At 40.9% G+C, this 23,981-nt stretch overlaps 1 protein-coding gene across 2 annotated transcripts in view; it reads left to right on the top strand.

The window, feature by feature from the left end:
- Positions 1-23,912, top strand: part of sptb (spectrin, beta, erythrocytic) — a 44,999-nt gene extending 21,087 nt beyond the window's left edge. For both annotated transcript variants that reach the window (XM_085343326.1, XM_085343327.1), the window contains 32 exons: positions 969-1,049; positions 1,174-1,289; positions 1,393-1,505; positions 1,582-1,769; positions 2,003-2,120; positions 2,637-2,795; positions 2,955-3,257; positions 3,337-3,487; positions 3,811-4,681; positions 4,848-4,985; positions 5,430-6,189; positions 6,429-6,631; positions 7,281-7,371; positions 7,750-7,896; positions 8,984-9,250; positions 9,675-9,899; positions 10,393-10,482; positions 10,944-11,234; positions 11,460-11,590; positions 11,820-12,024; positions 12,520-12,743; positions 13,035-13,185; positions 14,331-14,575; positions 15,405-15,543; positions 15,903-15,987; positions 16,367-16,563; positions 16,671-16,753; positions 17,127-17,190; positions 17,334-17,584; positions 18,233-18,406; positions 20,449-20,491; positions 20,984-23,912. In XM_085343326.1, the coding sequence (XP_085199452.1) occupies positions 969-1,049; positions 1,174-1,289; positions 1,393-1,505; positions 1,582-1,769; positions 2,003-2,120; positions 2,637-2,795; positions 2,955-3,257; positions 3,337-3,487; positions 3,811-4,681; positions 4,848-4,985; positions 5,430-6,189; positions 6,429-6,631; positions 7,281-7,371; positions 7,750-7,896; positions 8,984-9,250; positions 9,675-9,899; positions 10,393-10,482; positions 10,944-11,234; positions 11,460-11,590; positions 11,820-12,024; positions 12,520-12,743; positions 13,035-13,185; positions 14,331-14,575; positions 15,405-15,543; positions 15,903-15,987; positions 16,367-16,563; positions 16,671-16,753; positions 17,127-17,190; positions 17,334-17,584; positions 18,233-18,406; positions 20,449-20,491; positions 20,984-21,175 (6,496 nt within the window). In that variant the 3' untranslated portion in view covers positions 21,176-23,912. The remainder of the gene's footprint in view (positions 1-968; positions 1,050-1,173; positions 1,290-1,392; positions 1,506-1,581; positions 1,770-2,002; positions 2,121-2,636; positions 2,796-2,954; positions 3,258-3,336; positions 3,488-3,810; positions 4,682-4,847; positions 4,986-5,429; positions 6,190-6,428; positions 6,632-7,280; positions 7,372-7,749; positions 7,897-8,983; positions 9,251-9,674; positions 9,900-10,392; positions 10,483-10,943; positions 11,235-11,459; positions 11,591-11,819; positions 12,025-12,519; positions 12,744-13,034; positions 13,186-14,330; positions 14,576-15,404; positions 15,544-15,902; positions 15,988-16,366; positions 16,564-16,670; positions 16,754-17,126; positions 17,191-17,333; positions 17,585-18,232; positions 18,407-20,448; positions 20,492-20,983) is intronic.
- The last annotated feature ends 69 nt before the right edge of the window (positions 23,913-23,981 follow it).

Raw genomic sequence — 23,981 nt, 5'->3', positions numbered from 1 at the left:
CTGACACATAAAGTGTCCTTAAGAGTCTTTAAAGCTGAAAAAATAAGCTACGATTTTCTTGTTTAATTTTTTTACGGTTAAAAAGTGTTTGACATAAGTAAGCACAATTACAAATGCTCATTGTAATGTCCCATCTGCACAGTGAAAATGTAAAGTAATCTTCTTTTTATAGCAGTGGAAAAAATATAATGAATAATAAAACAATTACAGCCAAAATTTAAATAAATGACCAAATATTTGCTCCTTGAATATTTAAAATAAATATTTAAAATAAAATAAACCAAGTAGTACCTAAAGTAGATAAATGTGCAGCTGTGTATAGTTCATTTTTTTTTTTTTTTTTTTTTTTTTTTAAATTAAGCCACAAATAATATTTCTCATAGGAGTACTTTGATGTTTTTGGATATACTCATTAAATGTTTGTTTTATGAGTAGACTGGTAACTCTAATCATGTCTATACCAACTAGTAGATGCGGAAAAAGGAAACCCAACATGGCAGAAGTTAACAAAATCCCCCCTGCCTAGTTAACAGAGATGGTGTAAAAGACACTGTAGACAGATTTTGCTACCTTTGTTCTCAGATACCTCTTTTCTTCTTCCGCGACTTACAAACTAAGCAAATCAGTGTCTGTCTTCATTTTTGGTGTGGAGGCACGAGTGGGAGCAGTCTCTTTAAAACAAATGTATCTCCCAAAAGATGTTCATTTGAAGTATGGTTATTAGCATCCAGCTATTATTAGCATATAGCTGTTATTCTCTGAATCTATGTCGCTATGTCTGTCAAGATCCTTAAAAAAAAGTGTGATCTTTTGAGTAAATAGATGCTGCCGTTCTGAGAAAGCACATTTCTTTCAAGGCTTTTAAACTGCAGAACTAAAAGCTTGAGAAGTGGGATGAAACCCAGATGCTGATTTTAAACAGCAGCCTCCTCCTGTTCAGTCCGTGACGTCTCCTCGCTGTTTTACAGATATCCCAGCATCAACATCACAAACTTCACCACCAGCTGGAAAGATGGCATGGCCTTCAATGCTCTCATACACAAACATCGGTAAGGGGAGATGAATAGCAAAGCCACTCTCTCCAGCTTTAAAGTGTAAACACACATGAAATCCGTCTGCTCAGTCTCTCACTCTCTGCAATATACTCTCTTACCCTCTATATTTCTCTCCCAGCCCTGATCTGGTTGACTATAACAGTTTAAAGAGATCCAATCCGACCCACAATCTCCAGAACGCCTTCAACGTTGCAGAGCAGAAGCTTGGTGTGACCAAATTGTTAGACCCAGAAGGCGAGTGACTGTGAACATTGTGCTTCCTGGAAAGAAGACGAGTGATTGTCTCTGGTTTGGCCGGGAATGACTTATTTGACTTGTTTTCCATTTTCTTTTATAGATGTTTTCACAGAGAACCCAGATGAGAAGTCCATCATCACTTACGTCGTGGCATTTTACCACTACTTCTCCAAGATGAAACAACTCGCTGTTGAGGGCAAGAGAATAGGAAAGGTGAGTTGGAAGGTGTGGTGTGCATTTTTTATGCGAGTTTGCCCCGTTCACTTACTTAATCTTATTTATTCTTCAGGTTCTGGATCAAGCCATCGAGACGGAGAAGATGATCGAAAAGTACGAGACGCTGTCGTCAGACCTGTTGATGTGGATCGAGCAGACCATTGTCGTGCTGAACAACCGGAAACTTGCAAATTCTCTCAGCGGCGTTCAGCAGCAGCTTCAGGCCTTCAACACCTACCGCACTGTAGAGAAGCCACCCAAGTGAGTCAGTGACAGCTTCAACGCATTACAGTCGCAGTGGAAACTGGATCAGGAGCTCAAGACACACTCACACACAGACACACACTTGCACTCTATTTTTCATGTCTTAGTGAGGACGTCTAATGTACATAATGATTTCCCTAGCTGTAACCCTGACACTAAAACCACATTTTGAGTCTCTGATGTCCAATAGTACTTTTTGTGCAGTTACTTAATTTCTTGTTTTCTCTCAGGTTTCAAGAGAAAGGTAACCTCGAAGTGCTGCTCTTCACCATCCAGAGTCGAATGAGAGCCAACAACCAGAGAGTTTACACACCTAAAGAGGGAGCCCTGGTTGCAGATATCAATAGGGTGAGATGCCTGGATGCCATTTGGAGACAAATCAGAATGCAGAAGATCAACTGTAACAGGAAGATTATCTTTGTGGTTTGGGGTTGCTTGGGTGGACAGAGTTTATTAATTTAGCTAAGTTCATGCTCGAGGCAACAATTAAAACACAAATGAAATTAATTACCCCTGCAAGCCTGTTGTGTATTTTCCTAAATGACAACATAAAAGCCATTTTATTGAAGAAAATTAAAAAAGAACTTTGAGACAGAAAGGAAAGCACAGCTTGGTTTGAACTAAGTTGAAGATTTCTTAGGTGTATCAGTAGATATCTACCCTGTAGTGCCATTACACATAATACTTAAAGCGTACCAGCTCCAGGAGGGGTGCTCTGAACTTGAACTTCACTTTTAAACTCTTTGAAAATGAGGAAAGCTTTCTCATTTTCAGATCTTAAAGTATGAAATTGCTGTAGTTGTTTTGATGACCGACTAACGCAGATTGCAAATCCTCATGATGATTCCCATCATCTATGTGCAGGCTTGGGAGCGTCTGGAAAGGGCGGAGCATGAGCGGGAGCGTGTCTTGAGAGACGAGCTGATCAGACAGGAGAAGCTGGAACAGATGGCGAGAAGATTTGACAGGAAGGCTGCCATGAGGGAGACCTGGCTCGCGGAGAACCAAAGACTAGTGGCCCAGGTAAACCCACAGCAGCTGAACTAAAGCTGTTATGAAATGTTTTGTGGAGTGACATGGTGGATTTTTGTTCGGAAGTTTCAGTCTAAATCCAAAAGTCTTTAGTTCGTTTTAGTTAAAAAATTGTCCATAATTTGGCACCCTCCATTCTCTCCTCCTCAGGATAACTTCGGCTATGACCTGCCAGCGGTGGAAGCGGCTAAAAAGAAGCATGATGCTATTGAGACGGACATCGCTGCATACGAGGAGCGTGTTCAGGCCTTGGTGGACATCTCAAAGGAGTTGGATTCGGAGCGTTATCATGATGCCAAACGGATTGATGTGAGAAAAGACAACGTCCTGCGTCTTTGGGACTATTTGCAGGACCTACTGAAGGCTCGAAGGGGACGTTTGGATAAGAATCTGACCCTGCAGAGGATCTTCCAGGAGATGCTTTACATTATCAGCTGGATGGATGAGATGAAGGTAAGAGCAAAAGATTTTTAAAGGAAGAAAGTAAAAATTAAAAGTTTAAGTGAATTAAGTTGCTTCTTTTCCTCTGCAGGACCGTCTGCTTTCTCCTGACTTTGGGAAACACTTGTTGGAAGTGGAAGACCTGTTACAGAAACATGCTCTGTTGGAGAATGACATTGCTCTGCAGGCAGAGAGGGTACAGAATGCCAGTGCTGCTGCTCTGAAATTTGCCAATGGAGATAGTAAGTCCAAAACTATTTAAAAAGTAACATGAGAAAGTGTGCAGAAGGTATTTTTATGAAGTATTCATTTCAAATAATACCCAACCACTAATTTTCTCCTTCTTCTTCACCTTGATGATGCTTCTTCATCTTTACCTTCTTCTTCTTACTCTTCATCTCTGCATCTTCTTCTTCTTATCCTCCTCAGATATACTTGACAATAAGATGGATTGGACACAGTACAATAAATATCAGTGGCATGCAATATGTGTTAGTACTTACAAGCTGAAATAGATGCACATAGACATAGATGACACTTATGTTGTCATTCGCTCTCTCCTTAGGCTATAAGCCATGTGATCCCCAGGTGATCAGGGACAGGGTGCAGCACCTGGACTTGTGCTACCAGGAACTTTGTGCTCTAGCTGCCCAGCGAAGAGCTCGCCTGGAGCAGTCTCGCCGCTTCTGGAACTTCCTGTGGGAGGTAACAGAGCTGGAGAGCTGGATCAGGGAGAAGGAGCAAATTTTCTCCTCCCTGGATTATGGCAAAGACCTGACGAGCGTGCTGATTCTCCAAAGCAAACACAGTGCTTTTGAAGATGAGCTCGGAGCCCGCCGTGCCCATCTTGAGCAGGTCCTAGCTGAGGGAGATAAAATGATTGAGGCCAAACACTTTGGCTCCCCGAAGATTCAAGAATGCAAAGATGACTTAAAGCAGCAGTGGCAGCAGCTGGAAGAGCTGGCTGCATTTAGGAAACAGAGCCTTCAGGACACGCAGACATTCTTCCAGTTTCAGGGAGATGCTGATGAACTCAAGGCTTGGCTGCTGGACGCTAAGAGGCAGATGAGCAGCGATGACGTCGGCCACGACGAGTACACCACTCAGCGGCTGCTGAAAAAGCACGGCAACTTGAAAAACGAAGCCATCAAGAATGGAGCCACTATTGATGCTCTGTCCAAACAGGCCAACGCACTACCAGAGGAGCTGCAAAACACCCCAGATATCCAGAGACGACTGAAAGACATCAAGGACCTTTACATGGAGCTCATGTCCCTGGCTGACCTGAGGCAGAAGAAGCTCGATGACACTATGGCTCTGTACACCATCTTCAGTGAGACAGATGCCTGTGAACTCTGGATGGGCCAGAAGGAGACGTGGTTGGTGGATTTAGAGGTGCCTGAGAAGCTGGAGGATTTGGAAGTAGTACAGAACAGGTGCACAGACAAATTATATTTTAAGCATTTAATCACTCCTGAATTAGATTTGCATGTCTGATTAAAACTGTGTATTTTTTGCAAATAGCATTACATCTACTAATCGTGTATTTTTATCCAGTAGATTGTGCAGATGTTGTTTTCACCAACCTTTTCTTGTTTTCAGATTGAGTATTTTAGCTCAAGAAATGGGAAATTTCCAGTCACGAGTAGATGATGTCAACAGAGCGGCAAAACAGCTCGAGGACAGCAGACACCCTCGCACCAAAGAAGTCAAGGAATGTCAGACGCGACTGAATAAGAGGTGCCGTTAACGAAGTTCACAGTTATACCTGAGACAAATAACAAAAAAGATGCATATCTGAGATCAGACGAGGTCGGGCGTGCTCAGGGTGGTATGGCCGTAAGCTAAAAGATGCATATCTGAAGCATTTAATACTGTATAAGGTTTTGAAATTACTTTAATGCAAAGATGACATTCAACAAAATTTCCGAAAAGAAGTCTTTAATTTAGTACTTGAACACAGAGGCAATGTTAAATTCTTCACACTTCCAGTTACTTTTTTAGTTTATAACAAGCTCTGCACACCACTGCAAAAATGGGCATGCAGAAATTTGTCTACAGACAAATGAGCTTTCCTTATTTTAAGAAATCACACATCCATAACTAAACATTATCAAAGATACTTTAATAACAACAGTGACCCACGGAGTATTAACCTCTGTTATATAAAATATTGTTTCCTAGATGGGAGGCTTTCAAGGCGATGGTAGAGGAGAAGAAAAAGAAAGTAGATTCTGCTCTTAGTCTGCACAACTACGGCCTGGAGTGTGACGAGACAGAGGCCTGGATCAGAGACAAGACACGGGTGATTGAGTCCACGCAGGACTTGGGTAATGACCTGGCAGCTGTTATGACCATCCAGCGGAAACTTTTCGGTATAGAGAGAGATTTAGCCGCCATCGACGACAAGCTCAATTTCTTGCGGAAAGAAGCTGACCAGTTGGCCCAGGACCACCCGGAGAATGCAGCAGACATTTTGGCCCGCAGAGGAAAGCTGGACGCTGCCTGGGACATGCTCAAAAACACCCTGAAAGACAGAGAGGACTCTTTGGGTGAGGTCAGCAAGTTGCAGACCTTCCTTCAAGACATGGATGACTTCCAGTCCTGGCTTTTCAAGACCCAGAAAGCTGTTGCATCAGAGGAGATGCCCGCCACGCTGCCAGAGGCTGAGGAGCAGCTGAGCCTTCACGATGCTGTGCGTGAAGACATAAACAACCACGAAGAGGACTTTCACCATGTGAGGGACACTGGCGCTCAGGTTACCCAGGGTCAGGAGGACGATCCTCAATACCAACAGCTCGACCAGAGGCTAAAGGGCATGGACCGTGGTTGGTATGAACTCCAGAAAATGTGGGACAGCCGCAAGAACTTTTTGGACCAGGCTTTGGGCTTCCAGCAGTTTTTGAGAGATGGCAAAGCAGTAGAGGCGATCCTCAACAACCAGGTAATGCATAAATAATATGGCTTGTCTTAATGTTGTGTTTAAGTGGAACAGTCATCAGTTACCACATGGGATGAGTTGCTAATGAAGGGTTAGTGATCCTACAAGTATTTAAAAGTTTGTGATATGAAAGAATGGGACACGGTCAGTTCAAACGCCCAGTGCTGACACACGGCCTTTCTTAAGGTCGTGCATTTTTCTGGTTATTTTTTCCCAATACAATTATTTCGGATTTATTGCAGGAGTACACTCTAGCCCACATAGACAAACCTGACACGTTGGCCGGGGCAGAGAAGGCTTTGAAGAAGCATGAAGACTTTGTGAGCACCATGGAGGCCAACGAGGACAAAATTGACGGAGCGCTGCAGGGCGGACAGCGACTGGTGGACAACAATAACCTGTACTCTGGGAAAGTTCAGGAGAAAATGGGCTCGATCCAGCAAAGGTCAGTCAGCATGGTTTTTGGTCAGCATTCATTCAAGTGAAGTGTTGACAGAAGGGCAGCGCATTGGAGAAATACGGTTTTGATATAATAGTATTTGAGCTTCACGTGATTTCAGCAATTCTAGAAGGGATCAAGGAGTTGATGATGATTTAAAAATCCTAATCTGTAGAGTAATTAGTGACTATGAATGTTAAATGAATGTAGTTCAGTCTGAAAAGTCATACAAGTACAGAAAAGCAATGGATACTTAAGCAAAAATCTAATGTGAAATTCAGGATTTTAGCAGGATTATAATGTGAAGGATTTTCCTATTTTCAAAATATAACCACAGGTACTGATCTAATCTGTTCAGATCAGCAATTAAAAGACATCAACAAGACGGTGTATAGAGGGCATGGGAGCGACTCCCATTAACTCCCATAATTCAGCTTGGTAGATGGGCACCTGCAGTAATGGATATTGATCGTTAAGTCAGAGGTATTCTTCACAGTGTAGCAGAGAAGCCGTTTTTTTTGGTGGAGGAAGAGCTCATGTAGATACGTGAGTTACATCTTGTTTGAAGTGTGTCACAGAGGGATTTCTTAGAGAAAAAAAATACTGTATGTTTAATGCATTTTCTTGTTTTTTTTTGTGTGTTTTTTTACTTCAGGCATGACAAGAATAAACGAAGAGCTGAGGAGGTGTCTGAGAAGCTCAGAGATAACCGTGACCTGCAGCACTTCCTGCAAAACACACAAGATGTAAGTTCACTGTCAGTTTACAGTTTATTTGGCCATTGGGAAACATCAATTAGCACATTAATTATTAGCTTAATTATTCCTTCACTTGCACTTGACATCACAGTGTTTTCCTCTTTTTATCTCGTGATTATTTGAGTTAATTTGCCAAGCACATCCTGCTGTGCTTATTCTAACGCTGTGCTTTTGCCTGTCCTAATGTTTAGAATTGAGGTCCCATTTTACTAATTGGTAAATGCTGTGTTTTGTAAAGATAATGAAGTAAATCCTGCTTGTGTAAAGTTGCTTCTGCATAAACGTCAATAGTTAATGTTTAGATGACTTTCCAGAGTATAGTGGGCATTTTTGCATGGATCTTAGATGTTCTTACTCTTGCTTCAGTTGACAGTATGGATCAATGAAAAGATGCTGACAGCGCAAGACACATCATACGATGAGGCCAGGAACCTGCACACCAAGTGGCAGAAACATCAAGCCTTCATGGCCGAGCTGGCCTCCAACAAGGACTGGCTCAACAAAGTAGATCAGGTCAGTAAAAGTTAAACGCTACTCATTACTGAACTATTATGATTTCCGCTTAAGAGCTGCTCAATCTCTTTATAATTGCATTTTACAACAACTAATTAAGGCTTCCTTTAGTCAGTGAATGTCATGGCTATTCCAATAAATAAGTAATGTAAGTGGTAAGATGCCTATCACAGATTAGAAATTAGGTTTTATTTATTTAGCATCACATATTACTTATATTACATGTACAGTTTTAGAAGATGAGGATGACTGACTGCTGCTCAAATCACAATGGACTGAACCCCCACAGCTCCCCCTGTGGGTGGTGGGCCCACAGGAGGGTGAACCCAGGTACATAATTTGGACTACGCTTGGCTAGGCGCCATGGGTTAAGGGACAGTCACCAGACGCTCACTACTACCCTGAGCATGTGTCCAGAATGACCTCTCTGAATGGCTCTTCATCTGCCACCTGAACCAGGACAAATTTGCCATTGGAGATACTACCACGGTCAGATCGGCCCCAACAACATAGCTCCTAGGGCCTACAACCCCCCTCCACCACGATAAGGTGGTGATTCACACAGAGGAAATGAATCAAAATGCCTCCTAAGTGAGGTGTTTTTGGCATGTCCTACTGAGTGTATAGCCAGGACATGCTGAAGATATTATCCAGTGGATGGATGGATTTTGCATATAGTATATAGGGTCGGTTCACTGAAAATAGCAACAAAAATCACTTTGTGATTGCAAAATTTAAACATTCAGAAATGTTATCTGTCACAAGCTAATTGAATATGTTCAGTGAAGCGCAGGGTGATGTGCTATTAGGAGCTAGTGTGCAACAAATAACTTTAATTGGAATAAAAAGGATGTAAGTTAAAGCAAAGGAAAAGAAGTATGAAGGATAAAAGAAGGACACTCAGAGTGTGCAGATTTCACTCTCTTTGAATGTCAACATATAAAAATCTGAAATGTACACAGGTACTAATATACTCATGTACTAAGTGTTCCACTTGCTTTAGATAATTTATGTATCTTATTTAAAAAAAAGTCATACAGTGTTTTTCCTTCACAGAAACATTCGTCTTTGTTTTTTGCAAGTACAGGAAGGTCAGGAGCTGATGGAGTTCAAACCAGAGTTTGAGCCAATTGTGACGGAGGAGCTGGCCAAACTTCATGAGCTGTGGGACAAATTGGAGTCCACCACCCAGGAGAAGGCACGGCTGCTATTCGATGCCAACCGCTCTGAGCTTTTCGACCAGAGCCTGGCTGACATGAAGAAGTGGCTGGGTGAGCTACAACAGCAGTTACAGAGTGGAGAGGAGGATGTTAAAGACCTGACTAAAGCCAACATCCTGCTCAAAAACCATCAGGTTTGTCTCTTAATGCACCATGCTCTGCACACTTTAGATTTGTATGCTGCCTTTTCTTTGCAGTTCCTCTTCACACGAGCACCCCACTAAACAGAATTAAATAACTGGGAATGAAGGCTTTATAGCTTTAGGATTTATTTTGTGTGATCATCTTTGTGTTTACTATTTGCATCTAAACACAACAAACTCCAAAAAGCTTTGCATTTGTCTGAAAGAAAAACTGGAACACAAGCTACACTAAATACTAAATTGTAAACATAAGCGCGATCTGTACTATGAATTTATATTAGAAAATTTACATGAATTAAAAACTGTGTCTGAGCTCAGTTTCATACATAAATGGCATGACTAACTTTTACCGACTGCTACATCCTGATTAGTAGCTTGAAAGGTTATTCATCTTCATGTTTTTTTCCTATGCCAGATGATGGAGAACCAGGTCCGTGACCAAGCTCGGGAGCTGGAGGAACTCCAGGAGGCTGTCAGGAAGCACGGCGGAGGCAGGGAGGACCAGCCGGAACTGGAGGCTGAGCAGCAGGCCCTGCAGAGAGACTTCCAGCAGCTCCTCACCCCACTGGCCCAGCGCAAGGGCAAGCTTGAAGCCGCCAAAGCTGTCCATCAGTTCTACAGAGACTTGGCTGATGAGCTCGTAAGCATGGATCCATTTTCACAGCAAAGTGTTCAAAGTCACTACTCTGACAAAATGACCGATAGCAGAAGTTGAGAATAAAAGCCGTTAAGTGCTAGAGTTACATTTGTGTTCGCACAAAGCTGAAACCTTATCATAACGTAAACTTTAAGGTTTATTTCTTTGCTAAAATTTGCAAACCTAAAGTATGAACTAGCAAAACTACTAGCTCTCACAGTGAAACTTCCTCTTAAGGTGAATTTGTGTAAAGAACAGTTTAATCCCTCATGGGTTGCACTGCCTTAATCCACTCTAGTCAGCTGAAGAGAGCTTAAAAAAGGATTTTGACTGTTTAAGACATTTGGTCAAGGGTTAAACATTCAATAGAAGTCACTTGGTCATGGATGTTTTTTAAACAAATACATCATAGATTTATAAATCTCTTCACAAATTTCAGCTGCGTTCTGTCCTCTTATCATAACCTACTTTTCCTTTATTTTTTTCTCTCTCCCAGCTCTGGATTGAGGAGAGGATGCCCCTGGCAATGTCACAAGAACATGGCCACAATCTTCAAACTGTGCAAATGCTGTTGAAGAAGAACCAGGTAGAGATTTATAGCTGCATAATAACTTGTGGTTAGCTAAAAAATTGTAACACTGATTCATTTCATTGATTAATTTACTTTCTTAATTAGTCTATAAATCACAGCTTCCATAACATGTCAGAAAATAGGGAAAATGCCCCAAAGCAAGATGGTAAAATTAGTCATGTTATACTACCAGTGGTCAAAGATAAAAGAAAAGCAACAAGTACTCTCAGCAACTTGAAAATTATCTCAATAGTTGTAATCATTTCCATAGATCTCGGCATAATTAAGTAAGTAACTAATTGTTTCAGCTCCATCTGCTTTGTTTTTACAGTATACTTGGTGCATAATATGTAATAAATTAATTTTCAGATGAATATTTCTGAATATATGTTTGTCGGCTGCACAATATATCAAGTCTTTGTTTCTGTATATCAAAAAGCCCTGTTGAGGTCCACAATCTCCTTTTTGTCCCTCAGACTTTGCAGAAGGAGATCGAAGGCCACCAGCCCCGTGTAGATGAAGTACTAGAGCGAGGAAGGAGAATGGCCATCGCCGCCGGCGCAGAGGGCAAACCAGAGGCAGAACGTATCACGGACCAGCTGAAGGAACTAGAGGAGGCATGGGCCCGGCTGCAGGATGAGATGGTGAAGCGCCGAGAGCGGCTGAATGGCTCCAACTTGGCCCAGCAGTACTACAATGACGCTGATGAGGCTGAAGCCTGGATAGGGGAGCAGGAGCTCTACATGATCGCTGATGAGAAAGCCAAGGTGAGGCTAAGAGGAAGACCACAGATATATACAAATCTGATCTAATGATCTAAATTAAAACAAGCCATATTATGCTAAAAAAGACAAGCAGTTCTGCATCCATTAACATAATTACATGGTTTCAGTTTCCTTTAATTAAGGTGGCATACTTTTTATAAGTGGCAGCCTGCACTGAGAGTTCATCTGGAGTACTATAACATACTCTTCTTTTCCTTCTCTCTCTAGGATGAACAAAGCGCCATGCTGATGCTGAAACGCCAGGTGATCCTTAAGCAGGCGGTAGATGATTATGCTGACTCCATTCAGAAGCTGGCTGACCGTGCCCAAAAGATGTTTGGAGAGGAGCACCCTGATGGGTTTGTACACACTGAAGAAAATCATTTGAACTCTTAGTCAGGATGCTAATTCACTCATGTTGTCCCAGTCAGTTGTGGTTTAGTGTGATAAGAATGACAACCATGCAAAATTGGTATTTTAATCATATGCCTCATCTAGAGTAAACCTAAATTCAATCTCTGTGAGCTATTTTTTCTAATTTCCCTAGATCTCATTTTCTTCTGCTCTCTCCCTTTACCTTTTGTGCAGTGAAGAGATCATCAGGCGACAGAGCCAGGTAGATAAGCAGTATGCGGGCCTGAAGGAGTTGGCAGAGGACCGCAGGAAGAAACTGGACCTCACATTCAATCACTTCCTACTGAGCCGAGAGGTGGAGGACCTGGAGCAGTGGATCTCAGAGAGGGACGTGGTGGCATCCTCCCAGGAGATGGGCCAGGACCTGGATCACGTCACGGTATTTTATATACAAAGAATTATAGCACATAGAGGGAGAGAAACTGGGAGACAGGCTGGCCACAAAATGGGAAAGATTTTCATCCAAGTGACACAGATGGACGTTTTTACACTCACTGGGATAGATTAGTGCAGCGCACTTCCATGTGGTCTTCCCCAACTTTTCTGCTTAAGTGCTAACCTTTTTTTAACCTATTTCAGTCCAAACATAAGGACGTGTTCACAGCGATTTAAAACGTCTTTCACTTGCCTTGTGTGAAATGGTTTGAGAATTTCTATTTAAATCTGAAGATCAAGTTAAAGATTGAATTTATTAAGCTGTGCAATATATTTGATCATACTGGGGTTTTTTTTGCCACAGCTTCAAAGTTTTTGTTCATTCTTACTGACTTCATTTTCAGTGATTTTAGGTGAAGTGAAGTCAATCACTTAATCACATATAAATTCTGTGTTGTTTGGGATTTTTTTTTAAAACAAAACAATCTTTTTCCTTCAGCTTCTGAGGGATAAATTCAGAGACTTTGCGCGGGAGACGGGAATGCTGGGTCAGGAGCGAGTGGACATGGTCAACCAGACGATAGACGAGCTGATCGAAGGCGGGCACAGTGAGGCGGCAACCTTGGCGGAGTGGAAGGACGGCATCAATGAGAGCTGGGCTGATCTGCTGGAGCTCATCGACACTCGCGCCCAGCTCCTGACAGCATCTTATGAACTGCTCAAGTAAGAAAAACAGTATTGACAAACCGCTCCACAGGCTGAAAGATGTCCAGTAATCTGAATGGACATAAACAGAAGCTTTTGTGTCTAATCCTGTAATGTCACATGCCCAAATAAGTGAATATAGATTGATTTAGGCAGTATTAAACTGTGGCATGACTAAAGGCATCAAAACATATGCATGCGATAACAGCGTCACAAAGAATTAAACCTAACGTGATGACTACATCTGATATTTAAGTAGGATGATAAACACAGAGCTGAAGAGATAGACATCGATCTGTTTTCTTTAAGGTACTTTGATGATGGAAAGGAGTTGGTGGCTCAGATCCACGACAAGCAGAAAGAGCTGCCTGAAGATGTGGGTGAGGACTTCAGCAAAGCAGAGTCTTTCCACAGAATGCACGCCGCGTTTGAGAGAGACATCACCACTCTAGGCAAACAGGTAATACACACAAAGGGGCCTTTTACTCAGTGGGAACGCACTAGGCAGTGGCCAGAAGGTAACTTTGATGATTCATATCTAGAGGGGGGAAGAGAGTGCTGTAATGTTTGGGTAACTGCGAGGAGTTTTCTCAAAAGGTGAGAATCAATGAAAAAGCTGTGCAAATAGTAATTCTTAAATTTGCCATCCCTGCCCACAACTTATTGCAAAGAAGGAGACTATAACAATTAAAGGTCTAGGAATAAAAATATTTATGCACGTTAGACCGATCTATGTAACGTGAAAGGTGTCTCAGAACTACGGCCTCATTCAGCAGTATCCCTTTTGACGCCATTGAAATCTTTTGCACCTTTGCATAATTTGGGTTTGAAGACAGCTAAGGGGCTCCCAGCATTCATAAACATCATTCATGTAATGTCCTTAAATTGACGTGCTGTGATTTTAAAAGGTTTCATGCTGGCTGCAGGACATCAGCAACTGCTCTTTTATAAACAAGACAGTGAGGAGATAAAAGAAACATTATTTTATTTTATAAGGAAAGCCTTTCTGTTTTAGTTTGGCCTCTATTTGGTTCAGTAGCACTAACTTTGGAAACAGTATCCAAAGTTACAAAAACTGGTAAATACAGTGGAGGATTTGGCTTAAAAAGGTCTGTACTCCCCCCCCCCCCCCCCCCCGGGAGTTGGTGGAGGATAAAAACAGAGCTAAAAGCAGTGGATATTTTGCCTGGATTCTCCAGATTTCCAAACACAACTTCAAATGAATGCAAATGCTGCTGCGCGTCTGTCAGATGTGTAAATAGGCATCTGTTTGCTAACCCGTTAACACCACACTGTAGCAACTAATGTCACAGCCTCTCAAAATTCAATAAAAACTGCTTATAATACTGACCACGTTAAAAGTCACAGCATTACCCTCAACGTACTGTGCAAATATTCATATATAAAAAAATCTTAATTTCAGAGAAGAAGCAATGTAAAAATAAGTGTTCCCTAGTCATTCAACCTCCTAGTTTTACATAAATAAAATAATAATAAATTAAAAAGAAATGCAAAGAATATTTTTCTCTGACATGATTCTCTTCACATCAGGGAAACAAAAACCCCTAAAGCCATGTTTTGACTTGTCCCTCTCCTTCACTCCAGGTTCAGCAGTTCCAGGAAACCGCTTCAAGGCTTCATGCCCAGTACGCAGGGGAAAAGGCAGATGATATTCAGACTACAGAGAGGGAGGTGGTGGAAGCCTGGAAGGGTCTGCTGGATGCCAGCGACGGACGCAGGGCGGAGCTGGTGGACACAGCAGAGAAGTTCCGCTTCTTTACCATGGTGCGAGACCTGATGGCCTGGATGGAGAGCATCATCCAGCAGATAGAGACCCAGGAGAAGCCCAGGTGATCAAATATGTCAGATGAGGACCGTCTGGCCTTCGGTTAGCTGTGCTGGATCTTTCAGTTCCTCTCACACTCGACTTGATATCCAATCCCGGAGCCTGTCTCCGGATATTTCGGAGGAGATGATATCTCCCCCCTGACCTGGCGTCCTGGCCCCCCCTTGCCGTAGCATGTTTGTTGTAGAAGAAGAAAATAAAGTATACAAGAGATAAAATCTGATTGTGGTAGCTGAAGACCAAAAACTGTGCCAATATTTGTTTTTAGGAGGTGGAAGGAAAGAAGTGGAGCTTTTTTTCCTGGGGTTTATCTCTGCACATGTATTTCCTTTTTAGTTAAAAGAACAGAACAACTTCAACTAAGTAATAACATATCTATTTAGTTAATGATTATGAAGTATGTCTTTCACTTAATATATTTGTAAAACAATTTCTGCTACTATTTACATTTGCATTTTACATTTACTTTGTTTACTCATTTGCTCCAAATGGATTTGTTTGTGTTGCACATTAATTCGCTTCTGGATGAATCATCTTAATGAGGAATATTCAGATATGCGGCAAGATATATTTTATTGTCTGATTTTAGAAGAAAAGCTTTAATTTTTCATAAATGGCACTTTGTTCACAAGAGATAATAGCTCTGTCCTATTTATGTGACACAATTCATCTTCCTAAAGATATTCAGCATGACTATAATATTCTAGAATAGAGAACACTGGAAGTCTGCCAGAGCCGACTGCAACAATGCAGTTCCAGTTGTTACCAACAGAGGTAGGTAAACTTCATGCATTACCTGTTATCACTTAACATCCATCATTTCTCTGCTTTAGGGACGTCTCATCCGTTGAGCTCCTGCAGAAGTACCACCAGGGGATCCGCTCGGAGATTGAAGCCAGGGGAGCCAAATTCACTGACTGCGTCGACCTCGGCAAAGCCCTGCTGACACGCAAGCACCGAGACTCTGCTGAGGTGAGCCTTCAACAGCAAAGACAGCTCCTTTTCATCCTCAGCTGGGCTTCAAATTGCTGCTTTCATTAGCTTTAATTACTTTTCTGGGAGTGATTGTTCTTGTCTGGCTCAATGGAACCAATTGGCTTGCCGTGAAATAAAAAATTCCACTCATCTTACATTCATCAGGGAGACTATAGAGCAAACACTAATTAGAAATGGAAAAGCTAAAAGAATTTAAATGAGCAATTGACCCCGGCCTGAATTTAATATTTGGTTAATTACTCCACAATACTAATTCTTAGAGGATAATGGGCAGTCTTGGGGCTGAGTTGTTTAATAATACTGATATGTAACTGAGACCATACTACTTGTGTCAGATCAAAGAGAAACTGGTGCAGCTGATGGAAAAAAGAAAGGAGATGATGTTCAAGTGGGATGACAGATGGGACTGGCTCCGGCTCTGTGAGTAATATTACACTTATCTTATACTTCAACCCAGAAAATATACCCTAACCCTTTACATACATTATCTCTTTGAAAAAACAAAAAATCTTTACTTATATCCCAAAGGCCATATGGTTAAAATATGTGAAAGCTCATGCATATAAATCCCAGCTCAGAAAGTAGCTCCCAGGCTTTTGTTCATCAGAAGCCTCCATTAACAACAAGGATACAAAAATAGTTGCTTACTTCCAACAATGCCCCAATTTGTCACATAATGCACCCCCCAGTCATAACATTCACCTTACAAGTGAGGGATCGCCGCATAATATGAACACATCTAAAAGAAAGACTTTTATATCTTAAACTTCTCATGATGACGTGGCTTCATTGCGTCTAGTGCTGGAGGTCTGTCAGTTTGCGCGAGACGCTTCTGTGGCGGAGGCGTGGCTGATCGCTCAAGAGCCCTACGTGACCAGCAAAGACCTGGGTCAAAACGTGGACGAGGTTGAGAAGCTCCTCAAGAGGCACGAGGCCTTCGAGAAATCCACCGCCACCTGGGAGGAACGCTTTTCCGCACTGGAACGCCTCACTACGGTATGCAAAAATCTTACACGTGATTTACAGTAATTTGATTACTTCACGTGTTTCATTTACCCTGTAGCTAGCCAGGTTACTGATCCTTGTTCGCCACTGTGTTGCAGTTGGAGTTGTTGGAGCTGCGAAAACAGCAGCAGGAGGTGGAGCAGTTCATTAAAGATGGGCAACGCTCAGATAAAGAAAGCAGGTAAACATACAACACACTGGCTTTCATGTTCGTACTCTATATGCATGAGGGCATAGTATTAATTGGTAGCAGTGTCATCAAAGTGTAAGTCTGGTGATAAAGGCAGTGTAATTTTAAGTCAATCCTTCTGTTGTTAAGCCCCAGAGAGAAATACAAAAAACTGCAGTGAGCATCTGTTAAAGGAAATTAGTCTGTTAAAAATGAAAGTATTTATATTAATACCCTAAATTGTGCAGAGCAAAAAAGTATTAGCAGCCAAATGCAATGTTTTGCAGACTTTCAATGAGTCGCATTTGATCTCTCTTTCTTTCACATACACACTTCCACACCTGCTGTTCTTAAAAGTCCTCTCATGCTGCCCTGTTTCCTTTAGGAGAGAAGACACGGGCTTTGTGGAAGAATCTTCACAGCTCTATACTGCTGAGGAACAGACTCTGGTTAGTACTGCACTCAATCAGCACAAGCTTTCTGTATTTATAATGTTGTCAACTCTGTTTCAGCATACTGACTCAGCTCTCATCTCTTCTCCAAGGAGACAAGTTCACTTTCTCATGAACTCATTTATTTATTTTTGCTTTAGTCTGGTGAAGCGGAGCCTAGTTCGGGTCTGCAGGAGGGGATGGCCGGTGACTCGACAGTGCCCTTAGAGTCAGAAATGAGAGAGAGTGCCTCCCTGGAGCTGGAGCCCTCTGTCTCGGTGGTGACCCCAAAGGAACCAGAGAAAGCAGCCACCATGCCCTCGGACCCCCTCAGAGGCCAGCCTGTGCTGCAGGAGGGCATGTTGAGCCGCAAACATGATGTAGAGGGCTCAGGAAAAAAAGCTTCAAATAGGTAGATAACAAATGGACCACAGCACTGTGTTTGTCTCTAATATGGCCTTTGACTATTCCAGGCATTGTTTCCTTTCTTTATGTTGGGAAAATCTATGAGCCTATTATTACTTGCTTATGTTTGTTCATCTGTCACGGTGAACATCGAGACTTTTCCTTATTTTACTGACCACAGTGCTTTCGAAATCACACCACACCTAAAAAGCGTTAAAAAAACCGACCATTCAGCACAATTTGTGTTCCTTGTGATGGATTAAAACCAACTCGAGTAAGTTTGAAACTTGTTAAAACAGCAAAGGGAGATCTATACTTTAACTCAAAGTATGGATCAGTTCTGCTTTAAATCAATTTTTCAATAGACAAGCCGCCAAAAGTAGCCCTACAATAAAAGTGCTTTTTGTCAGGGATCTTGCAGGGCTTCATTACAAGAAAATATTATTACTCCTATTTAAAGATAGAACAACCCACTGTTTTGCAATAAGTGCTTATTTAAAATGAATGTTCACAAAATAAAGTCTCGATGGATTGGTGAGGTAGCTGCTCTTTAATGGGGATTAAATGAAATTCATTTCGTGTTCTTGCCAGAAATTAACCTGAAATGATGTTAAAGTCCCTCTTTTTCCTGCTCCTGCCTCTTCTTCGCTGTCAGGTCATGGAACAACTTGTACTGTGTGCTAAAGCCCGGTCAGCTCTCAGTCTATAAGGATGCCAGAAGCTTTGGCCACGGAACGACGTATCATGGCGAGGATCCCCTGCCCCTCACCAACGCCAACTGGGAGATCCTCACCAACTACAAGAAAAAGAAGCATGTCGCCAAACTACGGTAAGAATTACATCATAGGTTTACCTGAGTCATGTTATTCGGAAAGGTAAATATACGATATAAGACCTTATTAAATTGACTTATTAAGAGCAACAAGAAAAGGTGGTTTGTACTTGTATTCTCCAGAGTTCTTTATTTTGAGAAGCAAAAGGTGCTATAAAAATTCATCCGACTGAATTTTCATTACATTTACTGGAAGTTAGTAGAGACATCGGGAATACACCCCTCAGCCCCCGGTCCTATTTACAGCTGAGAAATAGCCCTTTGTCACCAAAACCTCTTCAGCTTAGTAACCATTACTCAAATGGGGAGTTATTCAAACAGATTTAGAGATACGGAAAAGTGGATTTTCTTCCTTTACCTTTGGACAGAGGTAAGCTGTTTCTAAACTCACCGCTTTCTGACTGCAGTGTTATATTTAACAGTGTTATATGGATGTTGGTATTACCATTTAACATTTGCAAAGGGAGCAAAAGAAAAAAAAAAACATTTCCCAAAGCTCCCTTTAAACTGATAAGAGATAGAAGCTAAATGCAAACTCACATTCCTCACGCATACAAGTCTTAATCAATACACGTTGAATTTAGTTGAATAGATTAAATTCTCTGCTCAGAATGGATTGTACCACTGAAGGTTTACTTTAGCAAGTTTTTACCTTGGTGTGGTTCTCTGGTTTTTAAAAATCAACCACAGCCTCTTGATTTTTCATGAAGGAAAAAACAGGCAGCCAAGACAGATTTATATGCAAATTACAAATGAATATAAGCACTGCTCAGCTCTTTGATAAAATGGTCTTAGATCCTAACTGGTTAGATATTAATTGTCATAAGGAATTGTCAGAGTTTGTTAAATTCTGACTTTTAAAGTTTTGGTATCACTCAACAGCCATGGGTTGTCCTAAGCAGCTGACTGAAGTTCTGAAACTAAAGACTGCTGGTGTCTACAAAGCAGCTAATATATCAATGTGCTTTCAGCTTGCAATTTACAAAACCCAAAGAGCCATTAAAAAAGAAAATCATAGTTAAGGCAAACTGTGGAAGACATTAAAAAGTATGGGAGACCAAGAAAACTTCCAGAAAAAAACAAACAAAACTACAAATCTGCTTCACACTACAGCATTGATGCACAAACATGGTTCACATAGAAGAGTCCTCAGAGGGATAAACTAGGCAGATCAATTTAAGATTGAGTCCTATTTGAATCAAAGAAGCCTGAAAAAAAGCACCTTGGCAACTGTAAAACATGGGATTTAATATATTCTGCTTTAGGGTGGTGTGGTAGTCGTTGGCAGGAAACACTGCACTGATATTAACAAATTCTGAATACGAATGTTTTTGTCTCAGGGCGTCAAATACTGCTGCTCTCGAGGTGGCCTTCAGCACTGATGCCTTGGGGACATATGGGCCCCTTTACAACATTAATCTCTGGCATTGTTAGATGTTGAGAAATAATAGTCTAGTATTGAAGAGCATGTGTTATAAGGATCAAGAGGTGGCTTTGGAGTTTGACATCCATGAGGCAGCAGTTGATTTAATCCACTGTTTTATTTTTGCTTCTGGGTTAGGTTAGCAACTAAAAAGTAATTGCTAAGGTTTGGTAAAAGATCATGGTGTGAATTAAAATATCCCCCCTCGCATCAACTCTAGAGCTAGAAAACATCAAGGTCACCCAGTGTGACCTTTACAAGCATCCATAAATAATTATTTATCATTACTGGCTAAACCAGGTGCAAGTTGGACAACTGGTGCATAATCTTAATTTTGCCAGCGCCTTTGACAAAATGGCAATATCTGACACCATGGTTCATTGCACCATATGTGCAATAAAGAGCATGCATTTGCTTTAATAACATGACTTCCACTCAAACATCTAGTGGTTGTTAAGAAATACGCAGACAGGCAAAACTTGGCACGCAGTAAAAGAGTTTTTCACTTATTTGCCAATTTCAGGGAAATGTCTGGATGTTAACATGATTTCATTCTGGCGATTTTAATGTAAAACATAAGTGCTTCTAATATTTATATAATTTTAACCTTTTACAGGCTTGGAGATGGCAGCGAATTTTTGTTCCAGTGTAAAGACGAGGTGAGTTGAATTACATCGGACTTTCTCCTGGACTTGAATTATTCTGGTCAAAAGGCATCTTATATAATGGCTGACCCTATGTAAAGCAGTAATCACAGGTTGCAATGCTACAGATAGCAGTTACGCATTTGCATTTAATTTTCCGAACTGTTTCCGTTTAGCATTGCTGTCCATGTCTAAGTAATTTGGCAAGGTTGTAGAATGTGACATAAATGAGGTTATTCGTGTTTCTTTCTGAATCACTATCAGCTAGTGAGAAATTTACCCTACGGGAATCATTAAGCCTCACAGAATAAGAATGCTGACAGTGAGTTTGTCTTTATCTACATTACCCCAGTTTAACCTCACCAGCATTTCAAGTTTCATTGTTAAAAGCGTGGCCACCTCTGCTTGTTTATGCTAATAGACTGGGAGACCAAAACACTCACTGCCCCTCTGGAGGTGGACTTGCCTTTCTAAGCTGCTGCGATGTGTGCGTGTGTTTAATTTCAGGAAGAGCTCCAGCGTTGGAGCCAGGCCATGGAAAAGGCCGTTCAGCCCCTGGCAGCAGAGGAGGCATCGGGGCCCTCGGGGGCCAAAGCCCAGAGCCTGCCCCCTCCCTCCTCCTCAGCTGCACTCCCTGAGCCCAGCTCTGCCAAGAAAGACAAGGAGAAGAAGTTTAGCCGCTTTGCCAAGAAGAAGTGAAAGAGACGGGAAGGCCATCAGGAGGAGGGGGTTGTCTAGGCAACCTGGGAAGAGAAAGTATTATGTGTACAATCAATCAAAGTATGCTTTTTGTCACTAGATTTTCTATATTATTTTGTGAGAATTACCATAAATATTGTAGTTAAAGTCATCACTCTTTTGCCTGTATTTAAGCCAGTGTATGTCTACAATGGTCCACCGTTTTTGTTTGTTCTTTTTAGGAAAAGCCAAATTCAAAGCATTAAATTAAAGCACAGGAATGCTCCTCTTCACACACAACCAAAGAATGTTTGTAAAACTTTTCATTTTGATAATTTAGCTGAAGTTTTTTTGTCTTTTTTTTTTGTTTCACTAAGGCATGCTTTGATATAGCCATGTATAACATGAAGGCCTGTAATGAAGATGACTCAAGAGTACTGAAAAGTACTTTTAATAACCTGCCTTATCAAATGGTTGTGAACTGTAATACTGTGCTGTTTGAATTTGGAGCACTAAATGCTACGTAAAGAACCAGAGTTTAATAATCCTTTTTTTTTCTTTTTTTTTTTAAAGAGCTTTGTAAATGGCATGTAAGATTTGGGGATGAGAAAACCTCAGCATAGTGCTGTACAGTATATACACACACACTCTCCAAGTATATCTGCAGTTATGCAAACTAAATGCTCTATGCACTGTGAATGATTGACTTGATTTGAAATTGCTTACCAACATTGCACGAGCGGTCATGTGACACCACAATGTGTCAGTTTTGAATAAGGACCCATTCAGGTTTATTCTCAATTGAACTGTGGCAGTCTGTCAGCTTGAAATATATTTAACACTTGTGTAAACTTAAATTTCAGAGCTATCCATCAACATATACCGTATATACATATATATATATATGCAGATGCATGAAGTATGCTATACATTAGTTTGATATGGTGCTATTGTCATATTCTTAAAACTTCAAACAAGACCAACTTGACCTACCTTGTTTGTCTTCAAATTTGGCTTGTAGGGACACACGTAAAAAGTGTTGGAATATCTGAGGGGTGCTTCATAAAGGTGGCTCAGAAAAGCAGTAGTTATTCAGGTTTACATGCATCAAGAATCAATAGCATTTACAGTCACAGATCATCTTAATTACCCTTTTAAAATGCACAAAAAAAAAGCAGAAATAAGCACAAACACTGCCATGTACAAAAGACAGCTTTTGTTATGGAGTTGTAGGTCAGTGATGAGCTCAGACTCACAAAATAGGGATCAAATCTGCAACACTGAACTGTTCATTTGCAGGGCTTTACCTGTAATTATGACTTCACGGCTTCCCATGAGAGTAGTTTTTCTTTGTGCAGTTCAAGCTAAAACTTCAAGTGCAGTTCAAGTTTTGTTGTAACGAAATATAAAAAGCAAATGTTTTTTTTTTAAATCAGAACTTCTCCATCTTTGAATTTTACTACTTGGTTTGTGAAAACATGATACTGGATAAATGCCTTCAGGTTTGTACTTTTTAATTACAGAAACATGCTGACCCAAATAAGGCTAAATAAAAATATGGGTCAAGAAGACAAAAAAGCACAAGCCAAGTATTTAATCTGACAAATGGGTCACGATCAAAGACAAAGTACAGGGGGTAAATGACTACACAGAGGTGCAAAACAACTATGAAAATAAGACCATGCAGCAGCACAACATGATGGGAGGTTAGGGGCTTTTTACATGTACTGTATTTGCCCCAGAACCCCCATTATGTGTTCATGTCCATGTACGCCTCTCTTGATTTATTTAAAAAAAAAAAAAAAAAAAAAAAAAAAAAAAAAACCACCTTCAACCAGCAGTCCTTGCTTTATGAAACACCCCTCTAGTCTTGCAAGTTGGACTTTATTCATTACACAAATAGAAATGCTAAAAGACGACAAAATGTTAGCATCAGGATGAACTAGAATTTAAACCAGGTGCTGTTATTCACGAAAGCAGTTTACAAGAGCCTGCATCATTATTTGAAGTTTTATAGAACTAGCCAAAGTCTAGAAGAGCAAAGGGTTGCATGAGCCTTTCCTGCTTTTCCACACCACACAACAGGACCAGGCATGCTCCCCAACCAAGGATCGTACAGTAGCCGTACGGAGCTGAAGGAATGTGTTTTTAATATGAATGTAAGGAGTGGAAATAAGTTCATATGGGAATTTCCAACAATAAAGCCATTACAGAAATCAGCATTTCAATTAAAAGTATGTACAGTACATGGATCTGCATTTATACTTTGATGCCAGGATGGGGACTGTCAGTCTCACTGCCGTTTTGCCTTGTCCCCGAATTATGATCCAACTCAAGTGACCTCACTGAAGCGATGGAAGTCAAATCTAGGAGGATAAATGTTCAGCTCAAGTGTTTTCTAGTAAACATGGTAGCATCTCTGTCTACAGATTAAAGCAATTGTTAAAGCCATGATCTTCTTGTGGCTGTATGAACACAAACTACAGAAGCTTTTGTGCGCCGTGTGCCAGCAGAACATCGTGACCATGCTACTCAAATTTTTTAGCACCTCAAAATGTTTTGAGACTTGCATCCCACAGATTCACTATGCTTTCTGTTGGTCGATATATCTACAGATTGACACTTCGACTTTGTCACCTTCATCCACAGTTATTCCTTCACACCTTCCCTACCTGCCTTTTCAGTTTAGTGGTTTTTAAAAATTGCATTTTGTACTTTCCAGGTATGTAAAATATCCAAAAATGTTGACCCTACAAAAAAAAAAAAAAAAAACCACACAAAAAAACCATTTTGAAATAAAGTTAAATTAAAATTATGATAATATACA

The sequence above is a fragment of the Diplotaxodon limnothrissa genome, linkage group LG19, assembly GCF_057381915.1.
Source record: "Diplotaxodon limnothrissa isolate DT_005_m linkage group LG19, D_limnothrissa_male_GT1.1, whole genome shotgun sequence".
Taxonomy (NCBI): Eukaryota; Metazoa; Chordata; class Actinopteri; order Cichliformes; family Cichlidae; genus Diplotaxodon; species Diplotaxodon limnothrissa.
This window is presented reverse-complemented; position numbering and strand designations above follow the sequence as displayed.